The following is a 22632-nucleotide window of genomic DNA, read 5'->3' on the forward strand; positions in this document are numbered from 1 at the left end:
AGGGAAGTGGATCGTCAGCTAGTTAAATGATTTCCATCTACCAAGAAAACATTGCAGTAGAGGAAGCAGCACCTTTTTAAAGGCTGGAGCAATTAATGCCACCGAATTTTTGCAGGGAAGTTGTTTACGAAGGCAACGGGAGACCGCGCAGCAGGGAGCAGCGCTGGAACCCAGACGAATACACGGGAATTTCCTAGGGAAGGGTGCGAACCTGTGATAGCCATTTGCACGAAAAGCTGTTGGACTCATCCTCTGACCCCCTGCTGGCCCCTGGACCGGGGCTATGCCACACACCCGGGAGGGAAACGCGGCTCCAGCGCGGCCCCTGAGGAGACACCCAGCCCCATCGGAGCGGACAGGCCTCACGCCAAAAGAGGCTTTCTACAAACAGCCATAAAAAGCCCCGCCAGCCTGCACATTTCATTTCAGCAGCCAGCCAGGCTAGAGCTGATCTGGCTGCCTGTCCGCGCACGGATGCGCACCTATGTCACTTGAAATTGAAAGCCATTCCTACATTTCCTACAGTGTCCTGTGCCTAGTGCCGGACATTCGTGCTTTTCTATATTCCCATCTCCGCGGCGGCGGGGCAGGCGGTGGCAGCCCTTTCCCCTGGCGTGGCATTCCCGGCGCTGTCCGGCCGGCTCCTTCCCCCGCATTCCCGGGACGGCGGGAGCCGGGCGGGCAGTCCGAGGCAGCGCGGCTCTCCCCGCCCCCGGCTCCGGGGCCCTCCCGGCCTCGGGCGGCGGGGACGGGCGCGGATTTGGCGGGAGTCTATAAAAAGCCGCCGTGAGACGAGGCCGCCGTCCTGCCAGAGCCGCCGGCAGAGGCTGGGGCGCGGCGCCGGCACCGCACCATGATCAACCCCAACTACTACCCCTGGGGCTACGACAGCGACAATGGTGAGCAGGGGCCGCGCCCGGCCCGCTCCTCCTGGCGCCGAGCCCCGGGCGGAACGGGACCCGCTTCCCGAGGGGCCTGGCGGGGTGCGGCTCCAGGCGGGCCCGGGGCTCGGCAGGGGCGCGGCCGAGCCCGCTCGGTTGTCGCTCCAGGCACGGAAGAGGCGAAGCTGACGGAAGGAGAGGTCAATGGCAGGGGGTCTTTGAGTTAAATAAAGTCAGTTTTCCTGCTGCTAATGTAAGTTAAAATTGGACATAGCAATAAAATCCGGCTTTAGGCCAGCCCTAATGAAGGAAGAGCAGCGCTGGGCTGCAGACCCCGCCTGCACGGAGGGGTTGGGTATGGGTGGTTTCTTGCTCCTGCTGCAGGAAGAACAGTTCAGCATTGGTCAGGCTTTTTCCACATGAACTTCTTGGCAAAATCTTGATGATAATTAAATCCACGTTTCAAATTCTTGGCGTGTCCAGGGATCAGTGGCCTTTTCTGGTTCCATATGGCTACACGGTGCCACATTTGAATCATTTGGGTATATCCCATCATATTCCTAGCCACTGCTGAACTTGGAGTATACACCTCTGGTTTTCTTCCTTGGCATTCCTCAACACTCTCCTGATAGTCCGTGTTGAGGTTGCTGTAAGATCTTAGGTTCAGTTGGACGACTTGAAGTATCCATTATTCCAGGTAGAAATCAATCTGGTTGCTTTTTATACAACGAAACTCTTGACAGGGCATGAATAATAGCTAGGCAATTACTTACTAATGCACTTCAATGATGTTCTATACTTAAGGAAAGCCAAGCTTGTGCTAATTGTAAAAAGTATAATTCATATCTCTCTGGAAAAGATTTTTATGATACTTCTCTGTACTTTTTTGTAGGACCAGATCAGTGGCACAAAAATTACCCTTTTGCAAAAGGACGCCATCAGTCACCGATTGAGATCAATAACAAAGACGTGCATTATGATAGTTCTCTACTACCATGGTTTGCTAGTTATGATCCTGGTGCAGCTAAGACCATCCTCAATAATGGGAAAACCTGCAGAGTTGTATTTGATGATTCATTCGATAGATCAGGTCAGTTTTGTTTTCATCTCTAACTGTCATTATATGTAAGTGACTGTTTCTCAATTGGCATGGAAGAGCCTGCTCTGAATGTTCAGGCTCTTGGAAAGGTGCTCTGTACTGCCTGTGTGTGATGTACAGGTTTCTCTGACCAGGTACCCTGTGCTGCTGCTGGCAAAGTCTAGGACTTCTTTTAAAGTTCATAGGTAAAATTCCAGGGAATGGAGAGAGCAGCAAAGAAACTTGGTAGAGGGTGAATTAAGGTGTAAGATAAATTTCTGGGACTGCAAAAAGTCATCGCAGTTGTGTTGCTTTCCAGAATGAAGGAGGCCCAGGCTTTATCTGTGAGAACTGAATTCCATTTTACCTATTTGAGATGCCCAGCAGAACATCTTAAGTTACAATATTTAAAAACTATATCCATGTAATTTGTGATGAATGAAGTAACAAGGCAGATATTGCCGCAATGTCAGAGTATTTAATCAGTTGAAACTCTTTTTGGCATTAATGAGGTTTTGTCTTAAGATGATAGGGCTGAAAAATTTAATTGTGTCAGGTGTAGTGTCCAGAATCTTTTATCCACTTGCAGATATGAAAGTATACAGTGTACAGACTTATTTCGTACCTGCATTAAAACTTACACTTTCTGTATGACTGACAGCTGTAATTACTAGGAGAAATTTTACTAATAGATTGTTTCATGTTAAGTATATATGGATGTGGATTTGATTTAATTTAATGGATTTTTAACTAATTACTTGTGTTTCATGTATGTTTCATGATCAAAATGTATGTAGGCTGGATTAGTCAATATGCTATCAAAACTCACAAATTACTATGCAGTCAAGAGTTTTGTAACTTTTCTAGTAAGATGGGAATTTTCATTTTTATTTGAATTAAAATATTAATGTCAAATAAAATGATACACAAGTAAAGAAATGTAGCTGTGGCATGTGAGATCTCCATGACTTACCATTTTTACCAACTGTTGTATTTGTTATATTATATAATGGTATATTACATATATACCATTATTATATATAATGGTATATTATAGATTTGTTATATTATCTAATGGTATATTAGATATACCAATGGTTGCATCTTCTGCATAAAAATAAAAGTATTGTTAAAATAACTCAGATTTTGAATGGGAGGGAATATCCAGACACATCATGGGTGCAACACTCACCACAAAGAGCAGAAAGTTTCAGAATGTTCTAAATTTTTTTTCAGATGAACTGCTCAGTAAATATTGTGTTTTGATCTCAGAAATAAAAAGCGACTCACTGCAAAAAAAGTAGGTGTATATCTCAACTCTTTGAAGTCAAGAAACATTCAGTGTTTGTTGTTATGTCTCCTTTGTTATACCATTGCCTGCAGAGTCTGTGGGTGGTGTTCTTTCTCTAATATAATGCTAATTGCAGGACAAATTCCACTGTGCATACTCCTACTGACTTGAACACATTTTCAGTTTTTCAGGATATGTACAATGGCTTATTTTTTATGTAAAAGAACCACCAGCTGCACAAAACATACGTATGCAATATCAATCATATAAGGAATGAAGCTTTTATTCCTTTGGACAAAGATACTCATTCTCTCTATATCTGTGTATGTGTCTGTTACTCTATCTGAATTATTTCTGAGTTAACCAGAAAATGAAACATTTATTTTCCTACGTTTCTTCAGTTATAGTGGTTATACCCATATCTGTACTTCTGTCTACATTTTCATTAATTTGGATAAAACAGATTGCTGAAAAAACTGCCAAGGTGAGTAATAAAATCAATTACTTTGAATGGCTCCAAGTTTTACATCTATTGTGTATCCTGCCAAGAACACTTGTAGAATTCACAATTGAGCATAGTTTCTTAAATTCAAACAATTAGAATGTCATCCAATGTAATTCAGGTATTATGTTGAAAAAGGCCTTATTACTTTTATGTTTAGGGTTAGCCTAGTGGAAGGAATTAGAGAATTTACTTCCACCTACTTATAAAGCCTGATTGACTTTGAGAATCTGCTACAAAATTGAAAGCTTTGCTGACTTTGCTGACAGATGGAGTTGCTGTAGGAGCAGTATCGTGCCTCTGCTGCCTATCCATACAAGTTAATGGATTCTTGTGGATTCAGTTTCCTGTGTCACTGTACCCGTGTAGCTGAACGTTATGCACTGTAAAATGATTGCAGGTGGGGGCTGGAGTATGAAAATTAAGAAAAGAATGGTGAGCTGAAATCAAACCTTCTAGGTAGCTGGTCTCAGTAAAATAAACCAAAACTTGGGTACTTTGGCAGCCTACCCCTGCTATGTTTTTTGGCCTGATTGGCAATTCAGATATTCTTTTAGATCCAGCAGTGACCCATTTTGGATTGAATTAAGGCTGAAATCTTATTTCCAGTATCAGAATCTGTTTATTTCTAAAATTCATAAAATATTCATATCAGAGAAGTGTTCTGAGAGCTTCTTGCTGGTGGGACTATTGTCATGATGCTCCTTGAGATATATAACTTCCTTACAGTTACTGACTCTGGCTGTTGTTGTGATACCTTGGTTAGATGGTTACACCAGAGTGTTTGCTTGAGAAACAGTAAAGATACAAAAGTGTGGTAATGGAACTCGGAGCAGCTGGATAGAGATACACTAAGGTCTCATGGATACCTGCCTTCATCTTCCCTCTTTGTTTATTGTTTTTTTTTTTTTAACTTCCTATGGACATTCATCAGCCAAACAGATTCCTACTTCTTCTTTTACTGGCTTTCAGATGGGTGACATTGAAGGGTTTGGAGTACCTCAGTGCAAGAACACATTCTTACAGGCTTACCTTGATGCTGTTTTCAGAGTTTTTCCTATCAAAGAAATGTGTGGCTTTGAAAGTGGATGATGAAAAAAAAAAAAAAATAGAGACAGTTACTGTAAGAAATTGGAGCTTGTTGGTAATCAGCTCTTTTAGCATGACTAGGACTTGTGGCCAGAATTTTCTCAAATACCTCTTTGTGGGAAATCTCATTTATTTTTGCAAATGAAATCTTGATTATCAACTTCTGGTAAATAAAGCATACATTTTTTCACTGATTATTACAAAGTGAGGACAAACCTCAGTAACTTTAATTAAACCAGGGGGAAGTCTGTCCATAGATATTCCAGTTTTGGTTGATTCCTGCAAAATGTTACTTAACATTTTGTCTGCTGTATTTACAGTGGAAAAAATCAGTAGCTGTTACAAAAATAGCACCACTAAATCCCAGTACTTTTGCAGTTGTACCACTCAGTGGCTGTACTGCATAAGGCAAAAGGCAGCAAAGTAAAATTTTTCCTTCAGTATGACAATCTGTCATTTGTTGTGTCTGCATGAAGGTATTGAGAACTCCTGTACTTGGGTACAGGGAATGTAGGATTTGAGCTTCTGTTAACTTGGAATTTCCATTGTTAGAATTAAAAGTGCTTGACTTTTAATTAGACTAGTCAAGGGCCTGCTGAGGTTACAGCTACACAGAGGACTGTCATTTTTCTGCCCCTGGAGGTGAGGCAGCCACACAGATCACAAATGAGGATGATTTGGAAGCTCACTGATGAACAGGCTGTGATCTGGGGGCACAAAACTGGCAAAGTTGTGTAGGTGAGAGTGGGTGGCAGGCTGACAGACTTCTGTCTAACACTTCTCTTTTCCAGTCTGACCCTAAACGAGTACAAAGTTCAAATAGAAACAAACGTAATCCTGCTGCATATCTATTTAGTGCTTGCTTAAAGAATATTTTAGTGAGAACTGAAATTTGAGTTCCAAAAGCTTTTAGGTAACACAGTTTATCCCTGCAGTTAGCCGGACAGTTTCAGATCCTCTTCTGAGCAGAGGCTTTTTTATGACTTCTAAAATGTGACACTGATGGGAACGAGCTGTGGTTTCTGTACTGCACTGTTAGATTCTATTGTGAAGCAGCATAACAAAAGTAATGTGTCTTTTCAATTGTCATATAATTGTACATTACTAATTTCATTTCATTGTGGTTTACCAGTTCATTTTATGGATTTAGCAGGATGCAAGATCATAAATCTTCCTAGCACAGTCATTTCTTGTCACGTTTATAAACAACCCTGGTCTCATGAGTCTGTTTTGTTCTCTGTGGGTTTTTTCACCTGGCTTTACAGCAAACAGGGAAGACACTCGTGTAGGCATAACTTCACCAGTCTTACTTTAGTGAGGGCAAATGACAATTGACACTAGCACAGATTCAACAACCAGACCCCTACAGAAGCTGCTCAGCAAGTAGATGTGGAAAAGCTTCTTGTCACTTTTCTGTTGTCAAGGGCACTTTACCTCAATAAGGTAAAGTGACTGGAGCAGCCATCTCCACTCAACTGCATGACACCTTCATTTTCCTGTGTCACAGAGTGAGAGACAGGGTTTTCTTGCCTTAGTTACAACCATCTGTGCAACACTTGCCCTAGTGATTACATTGAAAGTGAAAAAAAGCCCCTTCTTCTATTAGCCCATTTTGTCTCATGCTGCTCAGCTGATGACAGAGCAAATAAAAGGTGAGCTTTTTTCCAGAGCAGATGTCCATGTGTGTGTCCATGTAGGATTGTTCTGTGATAGATCGTTCTTCACTGTGGATGTGTAGGGGCAAGAATTTGGGCAAGACTGACGTGACATTTTTATGGCTGGTATCAGGCACTGATGGGTCACTGGGGTTGATGTGCAAACTCATTTAGAGTCAGTCACTGAGCAATGGGATGAGAGTTTGCAACCATGGGGCACCAAAAAAGGAGTGAATACTTCTTTCCCCTGTCTTCCTGAGCTGGTTTGCATATTCCTGCACCTGGGCCATGTTACTTTAATGGCAGCAAGTTTAAGGGAGTTATATTTTGGTAATTCTGCCATTACTCTTATATATTTAAGGTGAACATATCCTGTGTAATAATTATCAGAAAAAATCCCTGTTACATGTGAATAATATATACTAGCATTACTGAAAAATAATGTCAAGATACCATCTCTTCTTTTATAAACTTTTATTTTATATTCTTTTTCTGTTATGTGGTTGCGCATTTTTATTTGCATAGTATTGAAGCCCAATAGGTTAAAGATATGTTTAGAATTTAAGTTCCAAAGCACATGCTTAAAAATAAAAAACCTTACTAATTTTGACCTATTCAGACATAATTTGGGATTTTTAATGTGCTAAATATTAGAGAACTTAATTCTTGTAATGGTTTTGTTTATTTTTCCCTTTTTAAAATGCAGGAAAATTTAATTTACTTACATTGTCATTTCATGTATTTATGTGTTTAATACTACACACTTGTAATTAAAAGAAAGGAAATATTTTTTTTTGTCCTTCAGGAGATATTGTTTGCATCATTTTTTCTGCTTAACATGTGCTAGGTAAAAGTTACTGCCTATTTATAGATGAGTGAAACTGGAATGTGTTGGCATGAGATGATGCAGAGCTTCACCTAATGCCCAATCAAAAATGTCTGCTGATGGCCCATCAGTGGAAATAATTACATACTTTTACCTTAAAGAGGATTACTTGGCTTTACAGATGCATTTTAATGGAGAATTGATGGCCTTGTCAGCTACTACTCTTACCCTAACTGTATTCACCACAGTTATGAATGTCTGTGGGAAGAAGTAAAAGGAATTTGTTGAGAAAAACAGTTACCTCAACTCTTAGTGCTGTATTTCTTGAAATGATAATGGATTTAATTATTTTCAGATTGAAGGATATTTTTCTCTGGCATATAAAGACCAGTTCTTGAGAACTGCTGAAGGTTTTATAGGAATGCTGTAACTTCTATCCTCAAAAAAAGTGAATGAGAATTGAGTATCTTGCTGAATGTAAATACATTTTTATATTTCATTGATTCTTTCAAATAGACCACCTTCATTTACAATATTATTTATAAATAGTAAGATTATTTAGAAAACTAGATATCATTCATCACTGGCTGGACTTTTTTTTTTTTTAGGAAAATAGCTTGTATTCTCAGTATTTGCTTTTCTGGTTTATTTTCTACATTCTTTCTCCTCTTCTATAAATGGAGGGAGCAGCCATTAGAGCAGAAGCAGCATCAGTGATTTCATAACTCATTAAACAAATAAGTCATAGCCTGCAATAAGATACACAATTTTGTAGTGTTTTCTGGGAATTTGTTTATCATCTAGCACTTCAATAGTTGATCATAGTCATGGTTATATTTGTGTACTTTCACATCAGCAAATCTAGATTAAATTTGGGGGAGATTAAGACCTCTATATTTAGGTGTCTTATTGTGGGATTTTAAAAGTTGGTGTGTTATATCTAAACTGCTGTGTGAGGTGTGTTATATCTAAACTGCTGTTTGAGGCAACAGAGTTGGAGTTCAAGGAATCCAGAGAGCAATTCAGCTCACTGTCTGTTGAGTGTCTACTTTAAGGCTTGCAGAATTACCCTAGAGACCTGACTGTTCTGATTGGGGGTTACTTCAGTTACCCAAACATAGGCATCCTGTGACATATTTGATAATCTAATCTATTTCCCCTTGCCTCCAGATATTGGTTTAGAATGTACAGTTCTTCCACAAATCCTGGACCAGATCTCTCAGTCCTGTACAGATATTTCTGGACTATTCCAGAAAGTACTAGGTGCACATTCTTGCAGCTGAATTAAATCAGTGATCTCTAGTGACTGTAATGGAAGCCCAGACACAAAAGTTCTCCTCTGCCTGTAGGTGCATATGACTGAAGGTAGTTGCCTGACGCGTGGCTAAAATCAGTGCGGATTTTCAGAACATAAAACTTCTGTACAGCAAATATGTAAATACACAAGTTGCAGATAGATATGTATTTCATTTAAAAGAATTGGGAGGTCCTTGAGTCTGATGCTGTTGCAGATTATCAATTGCAGTGCTGAGAGGTGGGCCACTTCCAGGAGTCTACAGGCTGCGGCAGCTGCACTTCCACTGGGGTTCGTCTGACGACCACGGCTCAGAGCATGTTGTGAACGGAGTGAGGTATGCAGGAGAGGTAAGACTCACCACTTCTTGCTCTAAAACAGGGTGTAAAATAAAATTTTACACTATTTCTGGTGGGACAAAATTTGTCATTTCTCTGTTTTTCTGGGAATTCTTTCTATTTATTTATCTGTACCTTTTTATTCTTACTCCCATTGATTCTTATGAACATAAATCAGGTTGAAGTCATTCTCACAGCAGGAGAAAAGAAAAATTCTGTGTGAAACAAAGGTTTCCATGTTCTCAAACCAGTGTGGTGTGAAACAGCACAGCAAGACTGAATTACTCAGATGCAATCCAAACTTACTAAAACAGTATTCTGAAAATACAGAATTATAGTAGAAGTATAAAATTGCAGTGATAGAAAGGGGTGGAAAGAATTAATTACCTTGGTTCTTTAGCACCTTAAGATTGTAAAGAAAATGAGAAATGTAGACTAATAATATACATGAATGATATTCATAGGGATTCTTTGATAGAATTTGTGTAATTTGAATGCCAAATGGAAATGAATCACGTATCAGTAGATGATATCTGAACTGCATGGTCTACCTGATTACTTCAGCAACTTTTCAGCTTAAAGACAAGATTACAGTTAATATTTTCAATTTCTTATTCAGATGTTTATAGTTTATTTTAAAGCAAATAGTATAATTATGCTATTAGATAATTAGATATAACTAATAGATGACTTTGCTGTCCCTTTTTTCTCTCTTTTTTGGAAGGCCTCATTATCGTTCCTTGTTGCCTCAAACTCACACAGTTATGTGAAGAACTGTAAAATTCAACCTTCTGATGGCTTGCTGTTGAGTAATGGGGTTTTTTTACATGTTTTTCTTTGTTTCAAGCTACATTTGTTACACTGGAATCCCAAATACAGTAATTACCTTGATGCTAAGAGAAGAACTGATGGGATTGCTGTTTTGGCCATATTTTTGCAAGTAAGTAGAAGCATGCAAACCTTCTTTGCATTGATACTATGAAGTTTCTATTCTTAGAGGGGTAAAAAAAAGCAAAACTCTCTGGTGGGTATATTTTCTAGGGATCCTACCACATTGAAGGGGTTGACTTTCAGTAATGTATCCCTTTCAAGTTACAGAGCATGAGTCATATTATCTCAAGTGGTATCCAAAACTACACACACTTGTCCCTGCAGCTATTGTGTCACTATGTGGCTCGTGGAATGGGGCATGTGTCAAAAGTGGCCCCCTGACCAACAGCAGTCAGCTGTCTTTTTTGCTAACTGGGGACAGATTTCAAGGGCATGTATCTCTTCGAGGTTTTTCATGAACTTTCTCTCAAACAAAATATCTCATAGGCAATACATTTAAAAATCCTTTTAGGGGCATGCAGCCTCAGCCTGAAATATTAGCTGTTGCTATCTCTTGTTTAATCGATATGCACTAGAGATAGAAAGCTGGATGTCTTTTTTGAGATCAACAATTGCAAACAATATATCTGACCATGAAATCTATGTTGTGAAATTACCTGTAATGCTAAAATTTCTGTACTGATACAATTTCCTCCTTCCCTTCTTCCCTATCATAATATCTGTTGGGATACAGGCAGAGGTAACAGACGGAAGACATAGCTTATCAAGCTGGTAGGGGTGATAGGTTGGGTTAATGCATTATAATTTTATAGTTGATAGATGTTTAGATAGATGCTCATAGTTTTATAGTTGGTAGATGCTCATATAGAAACCTGGTCAAGGAGAACTTCTTGCTTAGCTCACACTTTCTTCTTTACAGGTAGGGGAAACTCCCAAGCCAGAGATGAAGAGAATTCTTGAAGAAATAAATGCTATCAAAACAAAGGTAATGATGTTGGGCTTTTCATTATAGGCAGATTGCTCAAAGTCTCAGGACCAAAAAAAAAAAAAAAAAAAAAAAAAAAAAAAAAAAGAATAACAATGTCTGACTCCCTAGTCTTTAAATATATTTGGGAATAAAACCATGAGCAGCTTTTCCTTAATATGAAAAGTCCTTTCTTCCACTTATATATGGGCCTTCTTTGACTTCAGTGGGGCTTATGAGTTTGGTGCAAATGACCAATTTCCCCAGTCTTTGCTCACCTAAAAACTAGGGCATGGAACCTTATTGCCTCAGGGGCAGTGCCAAATAAAAGGCATATTTAGAAATTGGTCCATTTGGTTTTAATATATAGGCTGCTTAATGGATCTCTGGAAATGCCACTTGACTAGACATCTGTGTCTTAGATAACATTATGTGATCAATCTCACATTTCATAGGCTGTCTTACTTGTTATTAGCACAAATATTATAAAAGTAGTACCTGTCTCACTTGATTATATGGTGACCTAATGCAATATTCAATAGATAGAAAGAATTTCCATAAGAAAGGAGGCCAGAAGGGGAAATATTTCTTCACAGAAATGAGTGAAACACATTGGTACTGGACACCGCTTCACATGCGTTAGCTCAGGTACAAGAAGCAGCATCATGGAGTTTTCTGTTTCGCCATGCTTCTCTGGGCCCATCTGTGAGGGTCATTCAGTCCCCCCGTCTCACTGCACCATTATATCTCGTGTTTACGGTGCTTACTTTCCTCAGTCCATACATTTACAGTACCTGAGTCACTGCCTGTTTCTTAAAGTAACAGAGCTGCCCATGAATCTTGGCTAGATTTGTTGAAGAGTTTTCTGTTTAGTTTTCTTGTGGTTTTGTTTTTATTTTAAAGGGAAAACATGCTCCTTTTCCAAACTTTGATCCTTCAATTCTTTTCCCTAAATCTCACGACTACTGGACATACCATGGATCTGTCACTACTCCACCTTGCGAAGAGTGCGTTACCTGGATTATTCTTAGAGAGCCCATCATAGTCAGTTCAGACCAGGTAAACTTTGCCCTTGATTTTATTTACATGCAATAACCTGAATTTATTCTTTTTGCAAGGAAAACAGTCATTGGATTTGTGAGAAATTACAGGATTAAAAGCCGAAGAACTGCCTCACATCCAACAGCTTGGTAGTTCAAGCCCACAGACATCACAGAGCTTTTAAAATCAATAAAAACATACCACAGTGTAGATGGTCAGGATTTTCTTTCAAAACCATAATTTATCAGAATACAAATGTAATGGGATTGGTGATTCTGTCTGTCCCGTGCAAGTTGGAAGTGTTGAATTGCATGCATGTTACCTGTTTCTGGAAGGCATACCAGCTAAATTTTCACAAACATCAGCTATCTATAATTTATTGTTAATCTGAAAAACTTCTTTGGTCACTTACTGTAAAGAAGTATGTCTTGTTAATTTCCTCTTCTTATTTCCCCCCAATCCACTTACAGGAATTTCAATGCCCTCTTTCAGCACATTTCAGCCTATGATTCTATTCTTACCACACAAGTAATTTTTCTCACCTGAGGTTATTCCTCTGGTCAGCAGACTATAATGATGCAATACAACAAATTTCAAGACTCCAGGATACAAAGCACATGAATATTAATCAAGGGACTGACATATTATGTAGGTATTATATTTAGACATTTAGCTTCTCATTTTAAGTTTTCGAGATGATCATGTGTTTAGTGTATTCACTGATGTGCATGTTATGACAAAAAGGAATTATTTTTATTTTCTAGTACTTTGTATTTAAGTGCCTCTTTATCTTATAAGTAATACAACTCAGGTATGATGAGAACCTTAGCTGGCAATAGATGGAATATGGTAATGTGTTCATATAACTTACAGCTTAATTTTCAGAGTTTATTGAATTGCTCTGCCTTCTGTTTCCTTGTCCATCCAAAAATTAAAATACGGGGGCTATTTTAAAGTGGGTACTTCCGTTAAAAATACAAATATGGTCTGACTGGTTTCCACAAAATTAATCATCTTAGATGTTTATATTACAGAAGATCAGCTACAGATTATATTAGGAAAAGAGTAGTCATTTTTGAGCATCTCTGATTTAAAATGCATTTTTAAAGAAATAGCTAATCACATTATTAATCCAGATTCATGAAAAGACTTTTTGACTTCAGTTGTGTTTGGGTTATGGTCTTTTTCTCAGCTATTCTAAAATTAGTGAGTTTTGGGTAACATAGAGACTGTTCTTTAACTATCCCTCCTGTAGAAAAAATGGAGCATTTAAGTTAAAGATGAAATTACAGCATAAAGATGAGACATTGGCTCATACCCTGAGGTAGCTTCTTTTAAGGCAGAATTGGCAGTGTATATGAAATATTGTCTAGAAATACAATAGAAATACTTCCCTCACTGCAGAGTGCCTGCACTCTAAATAATGTATTCATAAGAGGATTGTGTTGCCAATTATTTCTAATCCTAGACAGTGTAGTACATGGCAGCCTCATTAATAGTGATTATTTTAAGTGTGTGTGCATTTGCAGTGGATTTCTTGGATGCTTTTGCAGCCAGATGGTATATATTAGCCACAAGGGGAAGTGCAGTCGCTGCAAATCAGTGCTCTGCAGGAAAATCAATTCACCAGAAATCCCAGGGAGATATAGTGTGGGTGGCCTAGCTGCTCAGATTACTTTTAATGAAAGAACAGGAATTTAACTGTGGAATAACTCTGTCTAATTGCAGACTAATTTTTTCATCTTTATGTAATCGTAGCCTGAATACATGTTGGTTTTTTACTGAGTAGAGCAGATCTTCTACAAATAATAAACTCCAGCACTCTTCTCCAATATAAATTTATCAGTTTTAACAAAACTGATGAACAATTTTCTTCTCTTCCTGTACAAATTATTCATCTGAAATCTTAAATTTAATTTCAGAATATTAATCCATCGGGTGCAGATTATGCTGGTTATAACTGTGACCTTACCATTGTTCAGGCAGCCTGAGACGGCTGGCTTTTCTGAGCTGTTCAGTGAAGAGTAATGTTGAGATGCCTGAGCTAGCTCAGTCCATAAACTGGAACAAGTTTCATCAAAGTGAACCCAGGTTTTACAACCTAGTCAGAAGTTCTGCTTGTATTGGCCTTGAAGTCTGTACTGAAAAGTAGATACATCAGCATATAGAAGCTCCTGGCGAACAAAGGTGATGCATGCTCTGCATGGGGCTATGTTTTCAAGCTTACATGGGAAATGTAGGCTTGCTTTTCATGGTAAGTCATTCAAACAGGGACAGGTTCAAGTGTCTGAATCACAGCTGATGTACTTTGGGTCTAGAGTAGTGCGTGGTAGTGACAACAAATAAATATAGGGTATCTGTATACATGCTGCAGCCTTTGAAAATCAGAAAGCACTAGAGAAAGAGTATTAAAAAGTTCTGATGAGTATGGGCAGAACTCTTCATATGGCATCCCTCAAAAAAGGAAACATACCTTGATATGACCAAGGAGAGTCAAACTGCAGACCTTGTTTACAAACTGTTTGAAACCTTGACCAAGACTTTATCCAGATTTAAATTCCAGTTCCTGTTATTTATAATGATCTTCTTGTGTAACTGCAGCAAAATATATCTTCTGCTGTAGACCTACCATGGAAGTGAATAATTCAGCTTTAAAACCTTGTCATTCTAAAGGATTTTTAACAATCAGGCCCTAAGGCAGGATTAGAGTAGGAGAGGTTTATTACAGAATGAGCTGCTGTATTCACATTTTCTGAGTGCTTCCCACAGTTTCTGTGACTGTACACAGTTCTGTAGACAGTACCTAAATGACACTATTTTTTGCACTCCTGTTCAAATAGGACCCATTTTTCTATTTTGACTATTCCTAAGCGTATCACTAGGAAAAGAACAGAGTACAGTTCTTGTGGTGGTGGGGTGAAGGACATCTTTGAAGGAGACTTTTTTCTCCAGTTGTACCAGCCTCCTTAGTTTAATTGCTGGGCTGTAGATTTGATCCCAGAGGATTTCCATCATTCAATTTTTACTCTTCTGCAGATGGCAAAGCTCCGCAGCCTCTCCAAGAATGCCGAGAACGAACCCAATCACCCTTTGGTTGATAACTGGCGCCCAACTCAGCCGCGGTATTTCAGGATGGTGAGCGCGTCGTTCCTCTAGGACCTGGCTCCTGTTGGGTGGCTCTGAGAGGGGCAACCTCTAGAAATAAGAGGTGGTTTTGTTTTGTGTCTTTTGCTTCATTTACACAGAGCTCCAGATGTATGTCTGGAGTATGAAACTTGAGTTGTGGAATGAGAATTTCACTTTCAGAGGATAGCATTATTTAGGCAAATCCTACTGTTAAAATGGAAATAGAGAATCTGTTTGGTTCTTCATAACTGCTTTAACATTAGCTTTTGTTAATAGTTAAAGGGAAGAAAGAAGATGCTACTAATAATTACAGGACAGTTTCCTATTGTGCAAATGTCCCTTGATGCTTGTCTGATTGTATGCTAAAGAGGTTTCAGTTAAGAGAAGTAATTATTTTCACCATTAAAGACATATTTTTCAGTAGATGTTTTCAGTGTTATCCATATCCAGCTCTGAGCTGCACCAGTTAATTCACAAGGCATTCTTGGAAATTAAAAACTCTTTTCGTCTATGGTACATAAAATATGAAAGGATAGGAGATTGTGTTATAATCACTGATAAAGAGCTATACTTATACTTTCTTAAAATAATGTACAGGTGAAACAAAGGTCTGTTCTGAAAATTGTATTCACCGAATTATATGTAGTTAAAACTCTGGGAAGGGGGAAGAGCTATTTCTTTTTGTGTCACAACTGGTTCTCTTTATTAAAAGACTAATTTCCATTTTAATATTATAGCAGTCAAGGTGACATAAATTTTGTGAAGTTGGTTTTTGTATCCTTCATATATATTTTATTCATGTATGCAAATTGATTTTCTGTGTAAAAATAGTGTTAAAATAAGAAGAGTCCTTAGTCTTTTTAATTATTTTCAAGACTAATTCTCATTTCATATACAAATGTAATCAATCCTACTGTCAATGAAGTTTTTGAATAAACATCTGAAACCACAGTTGGACTCTTAATCAAAATGCAATTGACCAACGTGTTCTTGTCTCTTGTTTTGGAACAAAGAACAATGAAACAGGGTTGTAAGCCTCAAATTGAAATAACACTATTTCTGCATTTAAAAATCCAATAAAAATAAATACATTTACTTAAGATTTTTTGTTCTGTAGTTTTTTACTATTTAGAAACATGTAAAAGTAAAAATTTTAAAGAAAGACCTGTCAATGTCCTCTATATTATATCTTTATAGAAACTGATGCATCGTATCTTTTTAAGCTACTTATTTGAACTACAAGAGTACTGATTTCACATGACACCTAAATAGCCACATCCTTGCGACATTCACATCTATGCTTTTAGTGATATCATCTCTATTCTGACAAAGGCTTTCTTGCAACATCTTATGAATCAACTTCACAAGTTGATTGCAGAGTGGAAAAGTTCAGTCTGTATCCAAACTTAGTAAACTGAAAGGTAATTTACAATTGAGCTCAGGAAATACAAATCAGGTGCTGCTGGATACAGGAAATACAAAGCAATGACTGGATTCTTGGCTGCCATGTTAAGGGGCAGGAGGACATTGCTGATCTTGTTGATGGAAGAGGGGTTATGTTCCTTCATTACAAAAAGGAAAATTGAAGCAAAAATTGATTTTCCAAAATGGTTGGTTTGTTGTGAGTTACAAGGTAAGTTGTTTTATAAGGGACTTTATTAAACTGAGTTGCATATCCTAGAGTAGGCTTTTTTTTTTCCTTGCAATTCTTGGTATTGCAAATGTGGAACATGTAATCTCAGGGATTTTTAATGATATGGTGGCTTCCCAGTCACATTTTGCAATGGAGCTGTCTGGGTGCTATAAACGCAGCTGAGGTAAGCCTCATTCTCCAGAGCCATGTTTATTAATTTGGAAACTTAAAAGTTGAAGTAATCTCTCAAAAGAAAGTCTAATTTGACTCTCCTATGCAGTTGACTTAATTTTATCTGCATTTATAATTAATGTAATTAAAGAAAAAAGTAAAAGTGGACTAAATTCAGCCCAGAAGAGCTGCAGATAGGAGGAAGTGTGTGGAAAAGGGTTTTGGCAGTTTTTTCACAGATCCTGCTCCTATGTTCAAGGACTGGCGGAAGTAATGATGACAGATCTAGAAAACAGTGGTATAGCAGGCATCGGGAAAAACGGAAAGAGTAGGAGTAGAAGGAAAATAAAAAGTGAAAGAATGGGGGTGGCGGCGCTTCAGAGACCCTGTGAATCATGCTGTAAACTGAGTATATGAGGAGTTTAGGGAGAGTTTTGAAGGCAGCAGGGAGAAATGTGGAGTGCTGTGAGTCAGCATTTAGAATGTGCTCATGTATCATGCAATTTTCTGCTCTCTTTGGCTGTGTTCATTGTTATTCTGCAGAGGTTATGCCTTGCTTTGCAGCTTTCCCAAAGTACAAGAAAAATTAATCACTGGTATGACTGAATTCAGATCACATAGTAGTAACATCCATCAATACCTCACTTCTTACCTGCACATTTTCACTATGTGGTCTAACTCTGCTCTGCAGGAGCAGGGAGCACTGGGTTCTTAACTACCTGGTAAAAAGGAAAGACATCCAGTTTTCATCTTGGTGGGGTAGCACACAACGAATTACTACTGTATTTGACTTTCATACCATGTAAACCTGACTACACTTGGTGATATCAGTGCAAATTAGGAACAGCCCCTCTGAAACAGAAATGAGACATGCAGCCACACGGCACAGCTCATTGGCAGCCCCTTCTCTGAGTCACTTTTCATCTGCTGCAGAGGTCAGAAATGGCACAGCCATGCTCTGTGGTGCTGTGAGTCTTCCTGAAATTTGAAACATTTTAGTGGTATGGCTGTACCTGCATCTGTGTCACTGACAGTCTTGAACATGAGCAAGAAGGGGCTGTGGAATGAATTGGCAGCTGCAGTAGCACCAGAGTTTATGCTCTTCCACAATCAACTTTAGCTAGGCTCTTCCCTTCTAGACTTCATTAAACTAAAATATATCAATAGTAAACGTGTGGGGAGTCCATTTTCTTATGTTTGCCATTGAGAACCTTTTCTCTAGCCCCAGTGTGTTGATTACAGAAGTTATCTGTGGGTTACCTGTCTGCAACTGGGCAGGAGACCATCAACCTGCAGTCTCACTTTGTGGAGCTCTCTGAGGAGGGCAAGAGGAGGTAGATATAGATAATCTAAAATTCAGTATAAAAATAGCTGTAGGTTTAATTTTTAAGAAGAATCAAAATTCAGATGATGGCTATTTGTGAAGAATTTATTCATTAAATCTTTAGATCAGAACGAAACTTGATTAAATCTGATTTATTTCCAAATTTATGCCTATTGTCTATTTCATTAGAGTAGTTACAGGAAAACTAACAGATCTTAAGACCCTTTTTCTATAACAAGATAGTATTTTGCAACCTAAATGTATAGCTGTTAATACCATGATAAGATTTCGGAATGGTTTTTACTCAGGTTTCAGGTCTGTGATCACAAATGATTATTGGGACTGATGCTCTGTCCTGTTGTTCAGCTGTGTGGCAGCAGTGGCAGCTCACTGGAGCTGAACTCCAGTCTGTCACCCGGGGAAAGAAGGACACACAGCAAATCCCTAGTCGTAGTCATCAGGACACATCATATCTTCAGCAGAGCATGCTGAAGTTTGGTTTGGTTTGGTAAAGGTTTCATTCCCTCTCCTCACAGCCTTTTGCCACTGTCCAGACCTATGCCTCAGTCTTTTTACAGTTTACTGTCTGTGTATGTGTACATATGTGTGTGTATCAATATATACACAAAACATGTGCTGTATAAACACACATTCTGCTGCTGATTTTGGTTAATGTGCAGTAATATTTTGACTGAAACTACAGCTAATTTCAGACTCGGGAGAAAAAAGCATCCTTCTAGAGAAGTTACTGTGTTTTTAACAAACCTGTCTCTGGTTGGCTGCCTGCCACACCTAGCTGTTTTCCAGAATAAAGTAGCAGAGGAAACAGCTACTTTTCCTCCTTTCCCTCATTTTTCAAGAATAAAAGAACTCCTCAGTTTGGAGAAGGTATGCTTCTTTCTGAGATCACTGAGGCCATTCAACACCTTGTCTTGCTTGAATATTCTTGCTTAGAAGCCTAAGAGCACACTTGCTGGTCAGAGACTAGGGCTGGCACTTGGATTCCCAGTTTCAAATAACAGGTCAAGAGAAAGAAGTCTGTGAAGGATCTTGAAAGTCAAAGTGAGTTAAGTGTGTTTGATGTGACAAAAAACCCCAGCCAGGAGTCATAGAGGTGGTGACACAATCCAAAGGACAGAACAAGAAAATTATGTTAGCAAACAGTGGAAAGGTTATGTTTGCTGGTGCTGGAAAAAAGGACATGACAGCAACGAGGGTATGAGACACTGAGACCCTCAGCTGATTTTAAGATGGTTGGAATAACAGAATTTTCACCCATTATTTTCTAAATACCAATGCTGTTGCTGAATAGTATTTGGTTCTTTGCTTGATTTCATTTTAGAACTGCCCTTCTGACTTAGTTGTTCTTTGTTTTTTTTTCAGTTTGAGCTTCTCTTGTAGCAGTTCCAACCTATTCTTCAATTAGATTTTATTATTCTCTAGAACTAAATATTCCCACACCTTCAAACCACACTTCTTAGGATGTTACTACTTGGCATTACTGTACAGAATAATGTTCTTAGCATAATTTTCTGTTCAAGGCAGAAATCTTTGTTATTCCTTTATTTACTGTTCCACTGTTTTCTTCTGTATTCCCACACAAATGACATGTAGGAGGGGCATTCAAAATCATGAATTCATTTAGCCGTTTTTTTTTAATACCTCTAAATTATTTCTTTCTACCCATTCAAATGCTGAAAAGGGCATAGAAATACTGTCAGTTGAAGGAGCTTCTTGCTTTAATGACTGTATCTGGACCAGGAATGCTGTGAGGTTAAGCCAGTTACTTAACTGAAAGTTCATGAACCTTTCCACAGTGGTCCTGTTCCTGCTTGAAATGCTCTGACCTTTGCTATCATGTTTCTTCTGCAAGGTGCCTTATTAGATAAGTTCCTGATTTAAATCCTTGATGGACTTAATGAAACAAGCAAAATGCTGCAAGTAGATGTGAAACCTTGACTAGTTTCTACTTAAATTGACTCTTTTGGTTCACTCTGCTAATGATAACTCCTGCATTAAGATGACATGCCAAATGGTATTCCTAAGTGTCTTTATTAAAATTGGGTAAAGCAGGTTGCAGTTCCAAACTAATTTATAAGCTTCAGAAAGAGTAGCTGAAGAGATACTTGCACAGATAAAGTAGGAGAAAAACTGTAGCTACCTGTGTGTACAATTTAAAATGTCATGTCTTTATTTTGCCCATTTAATGATAAAGGCAGAACCAGAGACAGACAAACTGATAAACACTCTGTCAGTGCTGCCCATGGTGACTCACCAGCCCTTATAAACTTCCTCACTACTTAGGTATTGATTGGCTTTTTGGACATCTTCAATGAAAGCTAACACTATTGTGCCATCCATAAATAATTCATTTTGCAGTGAGACGGGGTAAGATCCATGGCACACAAATTTCAGAAGCCTCTGTGACCTGTGAGAATTGTCAGTGGGAATGATTTCCTTGTCCTCTTTGAAATGGCTGTGCAGCAAACCCAAAGGAAGTCATAGCCCTTCCTCAGAGGGGGCAAGGACAAGTCTCCTCCCATCTTCTTGGCTGCTCCATGCAACCTGCAGGAGAGAAAACACTGTGAGACAATGTTTTACTTTATCAAATTTGGGCAACAGATTCAAACATGGAAGGGCTAACTGCCAGACACATGCACATATGGATATACAAAAGAACATTTTGTTTTGCTAAGCAAAATGGTCAGGTACTAAAAATCAAAAGGGCCGTCATAAAGAACAGAAAAATATGAGCCTGCCCACCTGAAATTTCATGATTGCAAATATGTTGCTACCTCTTATAAGATGATAAAAATACTATTTCTGTGGGCTTACTGTTTTGCTAAAATTTATTATTAAAGACAGTAATAATAGAATTTCTGTATATATGAGCTGAACACAGAGGATACGATAATGCATTTAATTGATGGCATATAATAAAGAGTGAGCTTGTTTTGCTTAGTGGTTGTTCTTTGAAATTAGTAAATTCATGTTCTTTTCTTACTGAGATTTTAAATCACTCTCATCTCCCCTCTGCCTGGTCCTCTTGTAAGGAAATAAAAATAATGATGTTCTTTAGAAGAGATTGATAGTAAGCAGATCTTTCTAGATCAGTGTTTCGGAAGATTTTACTTTCCAATATAGACATTTTTTAATAATAAAAATATTAAAATAGGTGCAAATTCTTAGTTGAAGCACATACTTCAGCAATATGAAAGTGTGATTGAAATTACTAATTTTTTGTGAGGGCCACCTATTTTTTACTTTTTCATTTAAAAAATCTAACTATTTGCATCTGCATAAGGCCATTAAGAGAGAAGAATGAATATCAGTAGCTACACTCTTTCCTATTACATGCCCTTCCAGGCTGCTATTTGACCCTCCAATCTGGCAGACCAACTCTTTTATAGCTTTTTACTCATGACATTGTTGTGGGAGGTTTCTGAGGCCAGGGCCCAGTGTGTCTGAGCAGCTGTTCTTCTAGGGATCACTGATGATCTTTGTGTGAAAAAAGGTGATTTACTAGAAGATTAAGTGTATATTTGCCCTACATACAAGTCACATAACTGACATCTATCCCTTTGTTTATTCTGGCAGACCCAGGAAGAGATGCTGATGGGTTTTACCTCAGATACTTCAGTGCCGCCCCAGTGTCTTGCTCTGTCCAGCCAGGCCAGGATGAGTTTCCCACAGTGTTGTTATGGAGCGTAATGTAGCCCTGAGGCTAACACTGCTACTAACTAGTCTTGCCTTGCAAAAGTATTCCATCAGTGACTAGAGTCCAATGTCTCAAGCCCCTTCATGGCCTTTGAGCAGGTTCTTTTCATCTTTACATTGGAATACAGAAATTAATCCTAGGAGAAGGCATGTAGAGTCCTGCCAGTGCTTGTCCCAAGCAATGACTTAGGATAAGCGCTCACGGTACATAATGAATGCAGTATCTCTGGGGACTGGAAGATGGGTCTCATATCCATGTGACAATCACAACTGTCCTGCTAAGGGAGTTGAGTATCCTTTTTTCTCCTTCTCTCACTCTAGACCCCTGAATATTTCACATTTTTCTTCAGGAACTCACCATTTATAACGACATGTAAGATGAAGGATTGAATTCTCTTAGAGGACAAAGAATCTCCAGGACCTAGTCAGCAGCATATGAACCTTGGCTGGCAAAAGTCTGAGCACTCTTTGGCTAGACAGCTTCAAGGCTCACACATGCAGAGTGTCCCAGCAAAACTTTTTAAAGAACAGTGGCAAAACTGCTTTAGAGAACATTTTGTTCCACACTTTGTACTAATTTGGCTTGAAAAAAAATGCTTACTTATATGGCTGCTTCTTTGGTCTATCAAGAAATACAGCAAAATTCTGAGCATAGGGTATGTTTATTAATTTGTATGTTGTTGAAACATGAGGTGCCAGAGTAGTTGTCAGTCTAGAAATGACTTTGCAGAATTCTTTTAATTTTTGTTTGCAGAATTCTTTTAATTTTTGTACTTCTGCAGCTACATTTGGCTAAGATTTGTTAGATTGTTAGCTGTAAACAACAAATATGTGAGAAGAAACTTTATCTTTGATCTGATAGCAAATCTCA

The 22632-nt window shown here is 38.5% G+C and overlaps 1 protein-coding gene and 1 long non-coding RNA gene across 4 annotated transcripts in view; one reads left to right on the top strand and one right to left on the bottom strand.

Annotated features, from left to right (window-relative positions):
- The first annotated feature begins 432 nt into the window (after window positions 1-432).
- On the top strand, window positions 433-16016 carry LOC100228865 (carbonic anhydrase 3). Of its 3 annotated transcripts, XM_072924803.1 has the most exons (8): window positions 455-899; window positions 1774-1971; window positions 3196-3259; window positions 8834-8966; window positions 9802-9894; window positions 10705-10770; window positions 11653-11808; window positions 14827-16016. In XM_072924803.1, exons 1-8 carry the CDS (start codon window positions 854-856, stop codon window positions 14944-14946), a joined length of 876 nt encoding a protein of 291 aa, XP_072780904.1. In that variant the 5' UTR covers window positions 455-853; the 3' UTR covers window positions 14947-16016. The 3 variants fall into 3 exon arrangements, with proteins under 3 accessions (XP_072780905.1, XP_072780904.1, XP_002198430.1); XM_072924804.1 differs by lacking the exons at window positions 11653-11808; window positions 14827-16016 and adding an exon at window positions 11292-11634 and having other exon boundaries at window positions 433-899; XM_002198394.7 differs by lacking the exon at window positions 3196-3259 and having other exon boundaries at window positions 471-899; window positions 8848-8966.
- A 2164-nt stretch (window positions 16017-18180) lies between these two features.
- Window positions 18181-22632, bottom strand: part of LOC140682444 (uncharacterized) — a 33689-nt gene continuing 29237 nt past the window's right edge. Inside the window, exon 2 of the long non-coding RNA XR_012054213.1 lies at window positions 18181-20609. This is a non-coding gene — a long non-coding RNA (uncharacterized lncRNA). The remainder of the gene's footprint in view (window positions 20610-22632) is intronic.

Source organism: Taeniopygia guttata, chromosome 2 (genome assembly GCF_048771995.1).
Source record: "Taeniopygia guttata chromosome 2, bTaeGut7.mat, whole genome shotgun sequence".
NCBI lineage: Eukaryota > Metazoa > Chordata > Aves > Passeriformes > Estrildidae > Taeniopygia > Taeniopygia guttata.